The sequence below is a fragment of the Pan troglodytes genome, chromosome 9 (genome assembly GCF_028858775.2).
Source record: "Pan troglodytes isolate AG18354 chromosome 9, NHGRI_mPanTro3-v2.0_pri, whole genome shotgun sequence".
In the NCBI taxonomy this organism is placed as follows: domain Eukaryota; kingdom Metazoa; phylum Chordata; class Mammalia; order Primates; family Hominidae; genus Pan; species Pan troglodytes.
In genome coordinates, this window is record NC_072407.2 from 70,112,564 (window position 1) to 70,128,522 (window position 15,959).

Here is a 15,959-nt window from a genome sequence, read left to right on the forward strand (position 1 = left end):
CCAGCTCCTCCATCAGCTGGGACATTCTACTCTGATGTGTTGCAGGTGAGATGTGGGGTCCAGAACAGGTCCTAACCAGGAGATGCGTCACAGAGACAGGGGGGCCGTCTCCAGCTGCTCCCAGTGGTGGTGTCAGCACCTGGCCTGGCACAGAGCAGGTGTCCAGGGCAAAGTTGGGCAAAGAAACAGTGTCTAGAGGACTTCCTCCTGGCCTCTGCATCCTGCACTTCCCCTAAATCAGCCCGAGGCCATGCTTGTTTGGCTGCCCTTTTACAGGAGGCCCATGGGAGCTCACAATCAACTGAGACCTCCAGAGCTTCCTCATGCAACCTGCCACCCTGCAGAAATCTAAAGAGAGGTTTCTGTGAAAATGCAAAGAAGTACAGCACAGGGGTAAGAGTGAATGCTCCCAACTCAGGGAAACCTCAGTTGAAATTGTGGCTTTAATTCTCATTTCAAAGCTACATGGCCATCCAAGTTACCTCATACATCTGTGTGTTCCCATTTCTATCAAATGGGAATCAGGACATGAATTCTCTCACAGAGTTGCCAGGAGAGCTGGAGGAGAGAATGCAGATGAGGTCTCTGGGACAGCACCTAGCCCAGGGTGCAGCTCAGCAAGTGGCAGATGTCTGCTACTGAGAGCTAAGAGCTCACTGTAAGCATTGGACTCAACCTTCTATTCAACTCCCTCCAGAAAGCACTGTCACCACAGCACTGTCAACAAATTACCATGCTGCAATAAGAACAGGGACTCCACTTCCAGCAGCAGGACACACAGGACTTATTAAGGTAGCTCACTCAGCTTTCAAAACTGCCATTAATTTGGCAACAAGGAAAATCTGAAGCTAACATGCTCAGATATGAACAAATCTCAGTATTCCAAATTCCTTCCCCAGTAGAGAAAGAGAAACAGACTACCTACCATCCCTAGTGGCCCGGCTATTCTCACATGCCCTTTGAAAGATGGCTATAGGAATCATGAAACTAAATCACCTGATCCCAAGCAGTGAAGAGTAAGCCTAAGCCAGGCGTGGTGGCTCATGCCTGTAATCCCAGCACTTTGGGAGGCCAAGGCGGGAGGACTGCTTGAGCCCAGGAGTTTGAGACCAGCCTGGGCAACACAGGGAGACCCCGTCTCTACAAAAAAATAAACAAAATTAGTCAAACATGGTGGCACGTGCCTGTAGTCCCAGCTACTCGGGAGGCTGAGGTGAGAGGATCACTTGAGCCTGGGAGGTTGAAGCTGCAGTGAGCTGAGATCAGGCCACTTATACTTCACTATACTGGGCAATAGAGTGAGACCCTATCTTAAAAAAAAAAAAAAAAAAGCAAATCTAGAAATAACATATGGTATTAGGTTGAATCAAATGAAACTGCCATTCTTGTTGGTCAAAAACAGTCAAACACCGGCGGCGTCATATGGTTCAAACCTAGTATATAACAGAATTTTTAAAAAATCTTCACTATGGCTGGGTGCAGTGGTTCACACCTGTAATCCTGGTGACTTAGGAGGCTGAGGCAGGAGAAGAGCTTGAAGCCAGGAGAGTTCAAGACCAGCCAGGGTAACACAGCAAGACCCATCTCTACAAAAAAAAATTTTTAATAAGCTGGGTGTGCTGGTGTGCACCTGTACTCCCAGCTACCTGAAAGGCTAAGGCAGAAAGATCACTTGAGTCCATGAGTTCGAGGCTGCAGTGAGCTATGATCATGCTATTGCACTCCAGCCTGGGCAAGAGAGTGAGACTCCCATCTCAAAAAATTTAATATATAATAAACAATACATACAAGAGCATAGATAGAACTTAAGAACTAGAACAAAATCAGTTCCACAGATACTATAATCTATGTGTCCTGATGCCTGCCCTTTTTGTCCCCAAGATATTTTTATTATTCTGAATTGTGTTAACACAATTCCCTTACCTTTTCCAAAAAGAGAACTTTTACTACATGTGCACATATTCTTAAACAATTTTTAACATTTATCAGGCTTTATAGAATGGTATGATACTACTTACAGTCTCCTGCAGTTTGATCATTCAACATTATGTTTGTAAGATTCACCTATATTGCCACTTATAACCATATGAGGTTCTATTATTTGCAAAATTCTTTCAAAAACTTATCATCTCGGCCGGGCGCGGTGGTTCACACCTGTAATCCCAGCACTTTGGGAGGCCAAGGCAGGTGGATCACCTGAGGTCGGGAGTTCGAGACCAGCCTAGCCAACATGGAGAAACCCTGTCTCTACTAAAACATAGCCAGGTGCCAGGGAGCAAACTAAAGGAAAAAGCCAGCGCAGTGAAGGCACCATCCACTCATCTAAACACATCCTCAGCACTGGCAGCTAGCACAACACTAGCACAGATGGACAGCGCCACTGTCAACTAGAAGAGGATACCTCTTCTGGGGAGACAGAGCACAACTAGCCTCCCTGTTTCTGGGCTGTGGGATTAGACAAAGAAACCCCTGCCCCTGGTCCCCAGCCAGACGCAGCAGAGCACCCCTCTGCCAGGCATCCTAGTGCTGGGCTCCATCTGCACAGATGTACAGGGCAGCCCTGGACATGCCCAGGCCTCTCATGGATAAGATATCTCATGCAGCAGGGCAGGAAAAGCTAGCGGCTTATGATTCTAGTCCTCAAGGAACTTACGCTCAATGAAAATGGGGAATATCTGATCTATCTAGGAAGAGAATGCAGGCTGACAAAGACCAGCATTGCCAACCAAAGAAGTATTGCCAGGGCTCAGAGCCACACTTCAACACTTAGGGTTCATGAGAACCCTTGGGCATGAAGCATTGTGCAGGGCATGGAGTCAGGGGTGGGTGGGTAGAGGAACAGGAACTATGCTTTAGATATGTACATGTAACTCTAAGACATGGTATACTGGTAAATGTTATAGCAACATTAAAACTGCCTTGGGACAATAAGAAAGGGAAAATAATCCTGACTGCTTAGAAATAAGACTGCAAGGTCTTGGAGCAAGGCCTTGAAATCTAAGAATTTGACCAGCATATGGGGACAGGAAGATGGGAGGTAGGGAGACTCAGTAGGAATGCACAAAACAAACCAAGGAAGGGTGATGGGAAAGAACAGGCATGGCCCCCACAGGGCTACAGTCAGAGACTGAGCAGGGCCAAGGTGTTCTAGCAGCAAGTTCTATAAAGCAGGGCCCTAGAAGTTGAGAGGAACACGGTGAAAAGGGCAAAGTCTCAGGGTACACAGCCTCAGGGGACAATAAAATGGTAAGTTTCATATATATTTCAAATTTGGATGAATACACCTTTACAGAAAAGAAAGAGGTTCGGATGTAAGTACAAAATAAATGTTGCTTTTCATGATTTCTGATACAGTTTAATGACACAGGTGAGGTTAACAGTGAAAACACAGCATTGCAGGTTCTTGCAGCAATGAGACAAAGAAGCCATCTTCTGTCTGTGGCATATGTCAACTAAGCGTTTATGAACAAATCTTACCGGGATGAACTGCTCCAGTCGGCCTTGGGGAAAGATGCCATAGAGTTTTGGCCCAAGTGACCTCTCTGCGAGAATGGCAAACATAACGCTCTCCAGAACCATGGCCTCGGCCCCCTAAAACAGATGGCAACAAATCAGGTGTTTACTGAGTGTTTGCTAAGCGCCAGGCATCAGAAGCACTCTCACAGGAGTGTTTCATCTGATCCTCATGAGTATTCTTTCACGTGGGCACTACTGTTATCATCATCCCCATTTTAAATATGAAGAAACAGAGGTTCCAAAGTCACACATCGTGTCATTTGCAGGATTCATGCTTGCAAGCACTATGCTATATTGATAAGATTTAAAATATGAGTTTAATTTAGGTCACTAGATCCAAAAATAGAAAAATATCCATCAGTGCTTTTATTGCTTCTATTTATTTCGCAACCTATATAGGAGTCTCACCCTTGGCATCTCACCAAAGGCCACAACACCATCCATTCTGGTAAGGGTTGATTTGCTTTTGGTTGAGTGTGTCTAGTTAAAGCAAAGGATCCAAAGGACCTTCTGCCTACTAAATTGGACTCATGGGTCCAACAAGCTTGAAAATTACTGATTTAGGTCCAGGGTCTACGGCTTTCTAGTCCAAAGAGCAGCCTAGCATGGAGCATCCTAGATTGCTATTTTCAGTTGGCACACCTGACCTTTTCCTGTTATTGAATGTTTGTTGTCTTGCTGAAATCTCTATGATGCTGTCTGTTCTATCTTCGTCCTAATAATTAACGTGGGATCTATCATCATTTTGCCTTCAAAATCCATGCTTTGATCTCAAAGCAAATTCAGTCCTTGGTCTTTCCCCCTTAAACAGCACATTACAGCATAAGGGTTTCCATCTGTTGGAGTGAAGGAGTCACGCTTACCCAGAGGTCCACCTGAATCTCTTAAAGAGCTTTTACAGGCCAGGCGGTGGCTCACGCCTGTAATCCCAGCATTTCGGGAGGCTGAGGAGGGCAGATCACCTGAGGTCAGGAGTTTGAGACCAGCGTGGCCAACAGGGTGAAACCCTGTCTCTACCAAAAAAGTATAAAAACTATCTGGGCATGGTGGCGGGCAGCTGTAATCCCAGCTACTCAGGAGGCTGAGGCAGGAGAATCGCTTGAACATGGGAGGCAGAGGTTGCAGTGAGCCGAGATCACACCACTGCACTCCAGCCTGGGTGACAGAGCAAGACTCTGTCTCAAAAGAAAAGAAAATGAAAGAGAACACCCAGGCACAAGCAAGAAAAATGACAGGTTAAGGACAGCAGAGAATCCTAGAATAAGTGTACCAACTACTGGTGGTCTTCTTGTCATCACTATGTCTCCAGGCACCTTCCTGATTGCTCCTGAAAGTGAGCATGGTAAAAAGTGGGGTTGGACAGACATGGCTGGGTTCTCTCCTGTACCACGCACTGGTTTAGCCATAGCTGGTGACAGTGGAGGGAAAACTGGTCCTACTTTTTCACATATCTCAAATTGGAACAATTTACTTGGGCTTCAGAAATAAAGACTCATTAATACATTTGCCTAAAACACACTTACTCAATGTCTACTATGTCCTGGCACCGTGCTAAGCGCCAGGGAACCAACAAAGAACAAGATACATAAGGCCCCTGCCCACAACGGGGCTTACATGACAGAGAGGGAGGGATGGGGAGAGAGAGAGAAATGGACAGTAAGCAAGTACACGCAGCTATGGACTGGGCTCACTGCCATGAGGGAAACAACGGTGACTGGTGTGGTGGTGTGGGTATTTCTAAGGAGGCCACACTGAACTGACCTGAGATCTGAGGTGTGAAAAGCCACAGCAGCCCCATGGGAGCATAGGGCCATGAGGAAGGAACAAGTGTGACGCCTTCAAGGAACTGAGAGGCCTGTCTCACTGGAACAGGACAATCAAGGAAAAGGAAGAGCAGAGCATGAGATTGCCGGGTGGACTGGGGCTTACAGATACCAATTCACAAGTCCTCAACATGTTGTTGATGTTTACAGCTCACAAACTGGGTTCGATCCCCTGGGGACAGAAGAGGAGGAACCAGCACAGGCCTTAAAATGCCCTTTCTTATGTGACTGTCACCACAGTAAGAAAGCTTTCTACAGGGCACCCTCGCATACACCCCCAAAACAAACACTATCCCCACACCAATACTCACTCTCACAACTGGGCAACACTTATTAATATTTTCTACTCTATTTCATTTTAAAAAGCAATCAACATGCTAACATTTCATGCCCCACTAGAGGTTCACAAGCCACAACTTGAAAAACTGGTTTAAGTTCAGGCAGCAAAAAGAGGGGCCAGGCCAGAAGGCGAGGTGAGGCAGGCGCCACTGCCAGGAAGGAGAGTGGTATTCCCTAATGGTGCTGCTAAGTGGCCATTAGATTTGGCAATATGGAACCTGTTGGTGACAAAAAAAAGAACAGCTTCAGAGTGATGGGTGGACAGATGTCAGATTGGAGCATGTGAAGAGTGAACAGAAACGGGAGAGAGAAGTGGTTGAGAATGGAACAAGGGGTTTAAACTGACTTTTCACTTTATCTATGAAGTTTCATTTATTTAAAACCCAGGAAGAAGAGTATTGATGTTATGAACTTCTTGAGAAGACATAACAGCATTTCTGTGGTATTTCAGCCAAAAATGCATAACCTCAATTGTGAGAAAACACTAGACAAGCTGAAATTGAGGAGACATTTCCAAAATAACGGATCAGTACTCTTCACAAGCATAAAGATTACAAATAACAAAAGAATTGTTACAGGCTGAAAAAGACTAAAGAGAAGTAGCCAATGCAATCTTGAGATCTAGCTAAATCTCGAGACAGAACAAAAGAAAATACTTCTGAAATTCAATTCAGGTCATAGTTCAGTTATTTTTTCTTTTTTGGAGACATTATTATTATTATTTTTTTTTGGAGATGGATAGCCCAGGCTGGAGTGCAGTGGCGAGATCTCAGCTCACTGAAGCCTCCGCCTCCCGGGTTCATGCGATTCTCCTGCCTCAGCCTCCCGAGTAGCTGGGACTATAGGCATTCGCTACCAAGCCCAGCTTATTTTTGTATTTTTAGTAAAAACAGGGTTTCACCCTGTTGGCCAAGCTGGTCTCAAACTTGTGACCCCAAGTGATCAGCTCACCTCAGCCTCCCAAAGTGCTGGGATTACAGACGTTTAGTTATCACTATTGCATCAACGTTAATGTCCTGGTTTTGACCATTGCACTGTGGTTATGTGAGATGTTCACATTAGGGAAGCTGGGTGAGGGGTGCATGGGAAATCTCTGTACTATTTTTTTTTTCTTTTCAGTCGGAGTTCCACGCTGTCACCCAGGCTGGAGTGCACTGGCACGATCTCGGCTCACTGCAAGCTCTGCCTCCTAGGTTCACGCCATTCTCCTGCCTCAGCCTCCCAAGTAGCTAGGACTACAGGTGCCCGCCACGATCTCGGCTCACTGCAAGCTCTGCCTCCTAGGTTCACGCCATTCTCCTGCCTCAGCCTCCCAAGTAGCTAGGACTACAGGTGCCCGCCACCACGCCTGGCTAATTTTTTTTGTATTTTTAGTAGAGATGGGGTTTCACCATGTTAGCCAGGATGGTCTCGATCTCCTGACCTCGTGATCCACCCGCCTTGGCCTCCCAAAGTGCTAGGATTATGGCGTGAGCCACCATGCCAGGCCTCTCTGTACTATTCTTGAAATTTTTTCTGTAAGTCTAAAATTGGTATGAAATAAAAAGTTAAAAATAAATTCATATAAAATTCACATAAAAAAGACGGAAATCGGCCGGGCGATTTCATGGCGAGTTTGAGGGGCATGTGAGACATCCGAGGAGGGACTGCTAGCCAATGGCATTAGTTCCAAGTCGAGGTCAGGGTTGGAGGAAGAATGTAGCGGCCCTTTGGCCTATAGATCAGGTGACCGAGGGAGACAGGACAACATGAGAAGAGGGCCTATGGTCAAATCATGGGGCGCCCTAGCATGTAGACAGCCAGATCTGTACTTTGTGTCTCTGTGTCATGGCTGCCCTCAGGAGAGGAAACATTTCAAAAGGGTGGGAGTCATGTCAAATGCTACTGAGAAGTCAAAATAAAATGAGAACTGAAAAGTACTTTGGATTTAGCATCACGCAGGTCCTGGTGATCCACCATTTTCAGCTAACAGGATGTCCAAAGGCCTCTGCACAAAGGGCTTGGAATGGTTCACAACAGATTGTCAATCACTTCCCACCCAAGGACTTCCCAGTCACTGTCACTCCAGAGAGCACAAGTTCTAGATCCTCTAGCAGGGCCCCCAGACCAAGACACATGTAAAACAAGCCGCTGAAAAGTGTGGAAAAAATATCATCACTTTCATTCCTTTTTTATCTCAACCGTTTTAATGTCTATTTCTTGATTTTTTTCTTTTTTTTTTGCATTTGGTGGGGACGACTCCTGTCGCCCAGGCTGGAGTGCAGTGGCACAATCTCGGTCTACTGCAACCTCCGCCTCCCAGGTTCAAGTAATTCTCCTGCCTCAGCCTCCCAAGTAGCTGGAATTACAGGTGCCCACCACTATGCCTGGCTAATTTTTCTATTTTCAGTAGAGACGGGGTTTCACCTTGTTGGCCAGGCTGGTCTCAAACTCCTGACCTCATGATCCACCTGCCTCAGCCTCCCAAAATGCTGGGATTACAGGTGTGAGCCACCGCATTCAGCCTATTTCTTGACCATTTTAATAATCAATATACAATTGGTAAAAATGATGTGGCGATGTGTGTATCTACATCTTAGACCCACGTATGTTGGGCATGTGTGCACATGCACCCTTCTCTGTGAGCCTGCACATAATGGCAGAGATGCTCAAAAGGTGCTTACGCTGGGGCATGCAGACCAACACCCCAGACCCCTGCCTCTGAGGCTCCATCCGTCAGTGCTCTTGGCCTCAAGCCATCTGCACATGTGTGTTTCAGAGAGTGGGGTCACATTCTCTAAGTCTAGGAAGAAGCTTTTCCAACTTGGGTATCATCCATAGGAAAAAACATTGCTGTTAGCCCAGGGAAAATGGGTGGCCACCAAAACCACTGGGCAGTGACCCGCTTCCTGATGGGAAGTGTGGGAACGACCAGAAAGGGGATGAGAGAGGCATCTCAGCAGCAGCAGCCAGGGCCTCCTCATCAGGTACCACACACAAATGCTCCCCTGGCTGCCATATGCCAACATCCGAATGCTGTTTCAATTGCCATAAAGACACCAAACTTCCACAGTCTACACTCTCAGGAGGAATGAGGAATACCCACCGCTCACTCAGTCTCCGTAAGGTGGCTTCTGATAGATATACCAAGAGCCCCTCCTCGTAGAAAGATAGATCAGGATTTTCCAAGGGTAGATAAGAGGCACTGCCAAGCCCTGGAGTAGCGAAGGGTGGCTAACACTAGTTCATATCTCACACAGATGCAGAAAGACTGAATTACTTACTTGAAATTCATTTTCTTTCTGAGCTTGTTCGGATCCCTCTTTATTACAGGACCTCTATGAATGAGAAAAAGGAAACACTTCTGGTGAGATGGGGAACACTAAACAGACACTAACTTTGCAACCACCAGAACAGTCAGGGTTTACAAAACATCACAGGTCTTTAAGGAAGGTTTCTCAGCCCACCGATGTGACGGGCAGCATCTAATGCACCAGCAGCCTCCAGCACTAGTACCAACACCTTAGAAAGTGCTTCATTGCTTTACGAGAAAAGGGATGTGCCGGTGAGACCCGATAGCTGCACGTCTCACAGCCGCCCCATGTACCTTTCACAATTTCATTGTTAGAGGAAAGTCAATAGAGTGCACTCTTCCAATCAGGCCTTCTAAAGACAAGCGGTCAGGCTGAGTCTCTCACCAATTTAGCTACGTGGTTCTCTCAAGTCAACCTGCAAGAACAGGGAGTGTAAACATGCCTGTGGACAGCTGTGGTCAGCACAGAACTTGGACAGAGAAGAAAGCGCTGTGCAGGCAGGAAACCTGGCACAAAATCTGTGCAGACATGCCCTGCCGACTCGCCACTTTCCCAGAGTAACCCCTCTAGTTCAGCCGGTCACCAGCTCAAGCTGAACTGTTCCTCTACCATAAAGAGGACTGTGTGTATTTAATAAAGTCTCTAAAATTATTTCACATATTAATATATTAAGAAATACTTATATCACTTTCCTCAATGAAATTGCAAATTTATGATAACCAGGATTCTAGCAATAAACACACTAGATCATTAACTACCATAAACAACCCTTGGGCTACATTCTTTCTCATGGTACAGATCATATATTTTAAGAGCAACCCCCCACCCCAAATGCTTTAAAATCCTTCGTACTATCTTTAATAAGGGAATGGGGAAAAGTAAAGTCAGAAACTTGTGTCACGTCAAACTTTTATACTCAAATACTGCCTCTAAAAATGTTACTTGTTAAATTAAACTAAGTCTGCTTAAGCCAGACACAAAAGGAATCCCATAAAGGAAACCTCTTTAAAAAAATTTAAGGTAACAGATTCTTGAACACCCCATGAAAAACATACCTTTCCATTCCACAGCTTTATCAAAAATACCTGTACCAAGGGTGGAAAGTGTGGACAGGAAAAAAAATGCCACGTTAAGCAACACCAGCTACTCTAGCACCAATCAAAAACCTAGTGATTTAAAGCAACCACTCATCCATCACACACTGAAATAACATTACAGACGTTTTAATGCATGTTTTGTATAAACAGTACATGTTCTATCTTAATATAAAAGTAAACAAAATAAGTATCCATGTTCATAAATCTATTTGCAAAAGGCTCTTAACGTTTGCACTGATACATATTGAATACTATATTTAGCATACAGTTAAGTACATTTGGTACAAAGTACAGAAAGTACAAATGGGGATTTATGATATTTTCATTTGTGTAATCTGCAGTTCTCTGATGAAAAGATGTTACAGGTTAAATCCCGTTACAATGAAAGCTATAAAAATCAAAATACTACAAAAATGCTTTCAGATCTTTGCAGATGGTTTGATGTGCGATGTGGTAGGCGCTGGAAAGCTTCCCTTCACCCTAATTCCAAACACTCTCGTGGCCGCATCGTTCCTTAGACTCTGCTTTGCGGGTCGCCTCTTCCAAGCAGTCTGTAAATTCCTAATGAATAGGGACTGCGTCTTTTATTGATGTTAGTCTTCTCCCAGAGCACCAAGCAAATCTCGATGCCCACTACACTTTTTAGGCTGCATGAATAAATGAACACTCCGGAGTGGTATAGCACGAGGCAAGTGAGCCCAAGGAGCTGCCTGGTGCCACGCAGCCAACCAGTGATAGCAAATTCCCATCCAGGGTCTTGGTAACAAGGAAGCTGGCTGTGGGGTTAATTAGAAATGCCCCTTCAAAAGTCCTTGTGTTTTTTTCTCCAAAGAAACTTAAGAACAAAAAAGTTCTATAATCTGATATATTACATATTAATACTTTGCAGTATAAGCTTTAAGACAAATAAGTTAGATACTCTTCTGAAATTGTTGTAACGGGATTTGACCTGTACACAATTCTAAATGACTATGGTTATTCCTATGCTGTTGTTACTCTAACTGTATCTTCTTAGGGAGATACAGTTAATGGGTTATTTAGCCATCAGAAGTCCCTTTCCCTTATCTAATGGCGCTCGCAAAAGCAAGTTACTTCATCCAAAGTTAAAAATTGGCTGAGGCCCCAAAGTCTTTCCTTTTTTTAAACATATTGGCACTATAAGTGGTAGTAAATCCATGATAATCTCCCCTGCCCACTCCCTCACTCCACCCCCAGATGAATTCATCACTTATACCATAAGAGCACCATTATGAAGGCAAGATGGACTTCTGCAATATCCAGCCCTCTGTTCTGTTTCCTCAGTACAGAATGTTCAGGCTCCCTAAGTCCTGTAAATAAGAAGTGTAAGACCAGGAAATCTCAAACCAAGTGTATATTCATGGAAAGGTAAGAGAAGAACTTTTTCGTCCAGGAAGACAGGAAGTTAAATATATTTTGGGGCCGGGGGGGTGGCCCACGCCTGTAATCCCAGCACTTTGGGAGGCTGAGGCAGGTGGATCATCTCAGGTCAGGAGCTTGAGATCAGCCTGGCCAACATGGTGAAACTCCAACTCTACTAAAAATACAAAAAAATTAGCCGGGCATAGTGGCGCATGCCTGTAATCCCAGCTACTCAGGAGGCTGAGGCAGGAGAATCGCTTGAATCCGGGAAGAAGAGGTTGTAGTGAGCCAAGATCACGCCACTGCACTCCAGCCTGGGTGACAAGAGCAAAACTCTGACTCAAAAAAAATATATATATATATATATATATGTATATATATATATACACACATATATATACATATATATACACATATATACATATATACATATATATACACACACACACGTATATATATATGTATATATATGTGTATATATATATAGGAATCCGTGGGATTTTACTTCAGTGACATAAATTCATTTGAAGTAGATATTAAAATACATTGTATAAATATTTAGTATGACATCCAACTTTTCTCTAACAAGTTAATAAAAATTATCCTCTATAAGTTATAAAACAAAACTAAGCTTTTTACATTTATTAGAAATTTGAACACTAGTTATTTAAGTAATTATTAAATTTTTTTAATGTGAACATTACTGTGGTCATTTTTTAAAAATAATCTTATATAGATACAGACTGAAATATTTACAGAATAATATAACATCTGGAATTTGCTTCAAAATAACCCTGGTGGAGTAAATGAGGGAAAAGATGGAAGAAGACTGGCTGTGAGGGGAAGATGAGGAATGGACACTGGGGTTCATTATACTCTTCTACTTTAGGGTATATCTGAAATTCCCCATAATAAAAACTTTTAAAAAATAAACATTGAAATTTCAAGACCTAAGAAATCAGAATGTCTCAATTATGCCTAAGACACCCAACTCCATAAATACACTGAAAACCACTGAATTCTACACTTAAAAGGCACACAATAATGAAAAATATATTGCCACTGGCTTCCTCCCACCTTCTTTCTTTCCTTCCTATTTTGGGCTTAGTTTTCAAGAGAATCTTAAGTTAGAGTCATATATTCATTAGCCTGTGATGTAGGAAACAAATGAGGCTACAGTGACAGCATTAATAAAGGAGGCATACTTACTATTTTAAAGTTAGCTTTTAAGAGGTGAAACTTTAAAAAAAAAATTTGGAGACTGGGTCTCGCTCTGTCTCTCAGGTTGGAGTGCAGTGGCAGGAATAGGGCTCACTGCAGCCTCAACCTCCCCAGGACGAGCAATCCTCCTGTATTAGCCTCCCAAGTAGCAGGACCACAGGCATGTGCCACCATACCTGGCCTTTTTTTTTTCTTGTAGAGACAAGATCTCACTATGTTACCCAGGCTGCTCTTGAATTCCTGGGCTCAAGTGATCCTCCTGCCACAGTCACCCAAAGGGCTGAGATTACAGGCATGAGCCACCATGACCAGCCTGAAAAAGATTTTTTGATTGGCCAAGAACTTTTAAATTTAAAAACTAAATTCCTGAAAGTCTGAATTATATTAGCTACGGAGTAAAATGAGAAAATAGAGGACTTTCATTTTTACTTTATTTCTATACTTTAAAAAGTGCTTAAAAGCGTGTATTATTTTTATAATAAATACATTTGATACAAGGTTTCAAATGTTACTTTTCTAACAAAATTGCAATTTAAGGCTTTGGGGTTTTTTTGTTTGTTTTGTTTTTTGTTTTTGAGACAGCGTCTCACTCTGTCACCCAGGCTAGAGTGCAGTGGTGCAATCTCAGCTCACTGCAACCTCCACCTCCTGGGTTCAAGCGATTCTCCCACCTCAGCCTCCGGAATAGTTGGGATTACAGGGGTGTGCCACCAAGCCCGGCTATTTAGGCTTTGTATTTTAAATGAGACTATGAAAAGCAGTAAATATTCATATTACAGAGCACAGGTTTTCAAAATGTTCTACTTCATGCTTTAAAAATAAAATGGGCCAGGCACGGTGGCTCACGCCTGTAATCCCAACACTTTGGGAGGCCGAGGCAGGCGGATCACGAGGTCAAGAGATCGACACCATCCTTGCCAACATGGTGAAACCCCTTCTCTACTAAAAATACAAAAATTAGCTGGGTGTGGTGATGTGCGCCTGTAAGTCTCAGCTACTCGGGAAGCTGAGGCAGGAGAATCACTTGAACCCAGGAGGCTGAGGTTGCAGTGAGCCAAGATCGCGCCACTGCACCCCAGCCTGGCGACAGCGAGACTCTGTCTCATAAAATAAAAATACAATAAAAAAAATCAATAAGTAGTAAGACAACTCCAGGACCAAGGAGGAAGAGACGTCCCTTTATTGTATTTTGTGTTATATGATTTTAGGATTCAAAAACCTACTTTAAGTTACCTAATGTTCCACAATATAGCAGGTATATTTCTTTTAACCTATTTAAGCCATCAGACAGAATAAACTTATTTGGCCAGTACTTAATGAAAGACTTCTCTAATACTGAGGGAAGTAGGTTTATGACTAAACGAATAAAGCCCCATTCGGGAGATGAAAACAAAGCAGCATCTCAGTTTTCCCTAGAGTCTGTGTATAGTAAGAAATGGGTGAAAGCGGCATAAAGAAAGCGTCATTAAGTCACATATAGTTATCATTTAAATGTCATTTGGCCGGGCGTGGTGGCTCACGCCTGTAATCCCAGCACTTTGGGAGGCCAAGATGGGCGGATCACGAGGTCAGGGGATTGAGACCATCCTGGCTAACACAGTGAAACACCATCTCTACTAAAAATACAAAAAATTGCCTGGCGTGGTGGCGGGTGCCTGTTGTCCCAGCTACTCGGGAGGCTGAGGCAGGAGAATGGCGTGAACCCGGGAGGCGGAGCTTGCAGTGAGCAGAGATCGTGCCACTTCACTCCAGCCTGGGCGACAGAGCGAGACTCCGTCTCAAAAAAAAAATGTCATTTAAAACATCTTTAACACCCGAAACATTTATCTTCAAAGTATCTTTAAAGGTCCAATACTACATGAGCTGCTGTGAGACAGATTTTTAAAAGTGATGAATCAGCTACAAAGAATAGCATGTCATCAATAGCAAAATAAATTGGAAATGCTATTTAAGAAACCAAATCATTATCAATTACGGATAATATAATATGAGCCAGGCATGGTGGCTCACATTGGTAACCTTAGCACTTTGGGAGGTTGAGGGGGGCGGATCATTTGAGGTCAGGAGTTCAAAACCATCCTGGCCAACATGGTGAAACCCAGTCTCTACTAAAAATACAAAAAAATTAGCCGGGCCTGGTGGCAGGTGCCTGTAATCTCAGCTACTTGGAAGGCTGAGGCGGGAGAATCGCTTGAACCTGGGAGGCAGAGATTGTAGTGAGCCAAGATCACACCACTGCACTCCAGCCTGGGCAATAGAGTGAGACTTCATCTCACACACACACAAAAAAATCATAATATAGAATAGAAATAGGTACTATGTTAAATATAATGGTGGCTGCTGAACTAAAATGATATATAAATAAGAGTACAGGTTTTTTATAGAAAAAAAATTGTGCCATCCATTTTTTAATAGAAAAAAAGAAAAATACACACAAAAAAAGAAAATTAAGAAACATGGATGACATTCTCTTCTTCCTACCACCCCTTCCTCACCAAAAAATAACTAAATGGATCATTCAGCTTACTGTCTCTTTTAAAGGCTTTACATAAAACGGTAGGTTGATTGTGACCTTTTAAAAATGCTTTGAGACCTATAAATAAATAAGTAAGAATAATCCTGTCTGGGTGCAGTGGCTCACGCCTGTAATCCCAGCACGTTGGGAGGCCGAGGTGGGTGGATCACCTGACGTTGGGAATTTGAGACCAGCCTGACCAACATGGTGAAACCCTGTCTCTACTTAAAATACAAAAATTAGTCAGGTATAGTGGCGCATGCCTGTAATCCCAGCTACTCAGGGGACTGAGGCACAAGAATCGCTTGAACCTGAGAGGCAGAGGTTGCCGCGAGCTAAGATCACACCATTGCACTCTAGCTTGGGCGACAGTGGGAGGCTGTCTCAAAAAAAAAAAAAAAAAAAAAGTATTCCTACTGTTAGCTAGACTCAGTTTCCTCAGTTTCTAGGATATCTAAATTTTGGTCTCGGAAAATAATCCATCTTTCTACTAATCTGGTATTATCTTCCTGAACTGAGTACTGAAACAACTCCCAGGTCATCGTATTCATCCTGAGAATAGGAGGATATGGTGCATCATTCGGATTCAATTCAGTAGCTGTGATGCCCATTTGGTCTTGGAGTGGCATGAACTTCTTTACTGTGTAGCCTGTGGCTTCGGAGACCCTTAATACCCACCCTGGTTATCTCACCACACTCAACCCTCTAGGAGAGAAATAATTTTTAATACAGGGGTGGCATCTGTTTTAATCCCTGGCCTGCCAAGTCCCTGTTG

The 15,959-nt window shown here is 43.6% G+C and overlaps 1 protein-coding gene across 18 annotated transcripts in view; it reads right to left on the bottom strand.

The window, feature by feature from the left end:
- The window catches only part of CHKA (choline kinase alpha), a 67,940-nt gene that overhangs the window by 18,387 nt on the left and 33,594 nt on the right, over positions 1-15,959 (bottom strand). For 9 of the 18 annotated variants that reach the window (XR_010147091.1, XR_001707043.4, XR_010147090.1 and 6 more), the window contains 2 exon segments: positions 8,942-8,995; positions 3,478-3,591 (listed from right to left, as the gene is read on the bottom strand). Coding sequence is in view for 9 of the 18 variants with exons in the window: in XM_063782512.1 (XP_063638582.1) it covers positions 3,478-3,591; positions 8,942-8,995 (168 nt within the window). In the remaining 9 variants the exon portion in view is untranslated. 18 annotated transcript variants of the gene reach the window in all.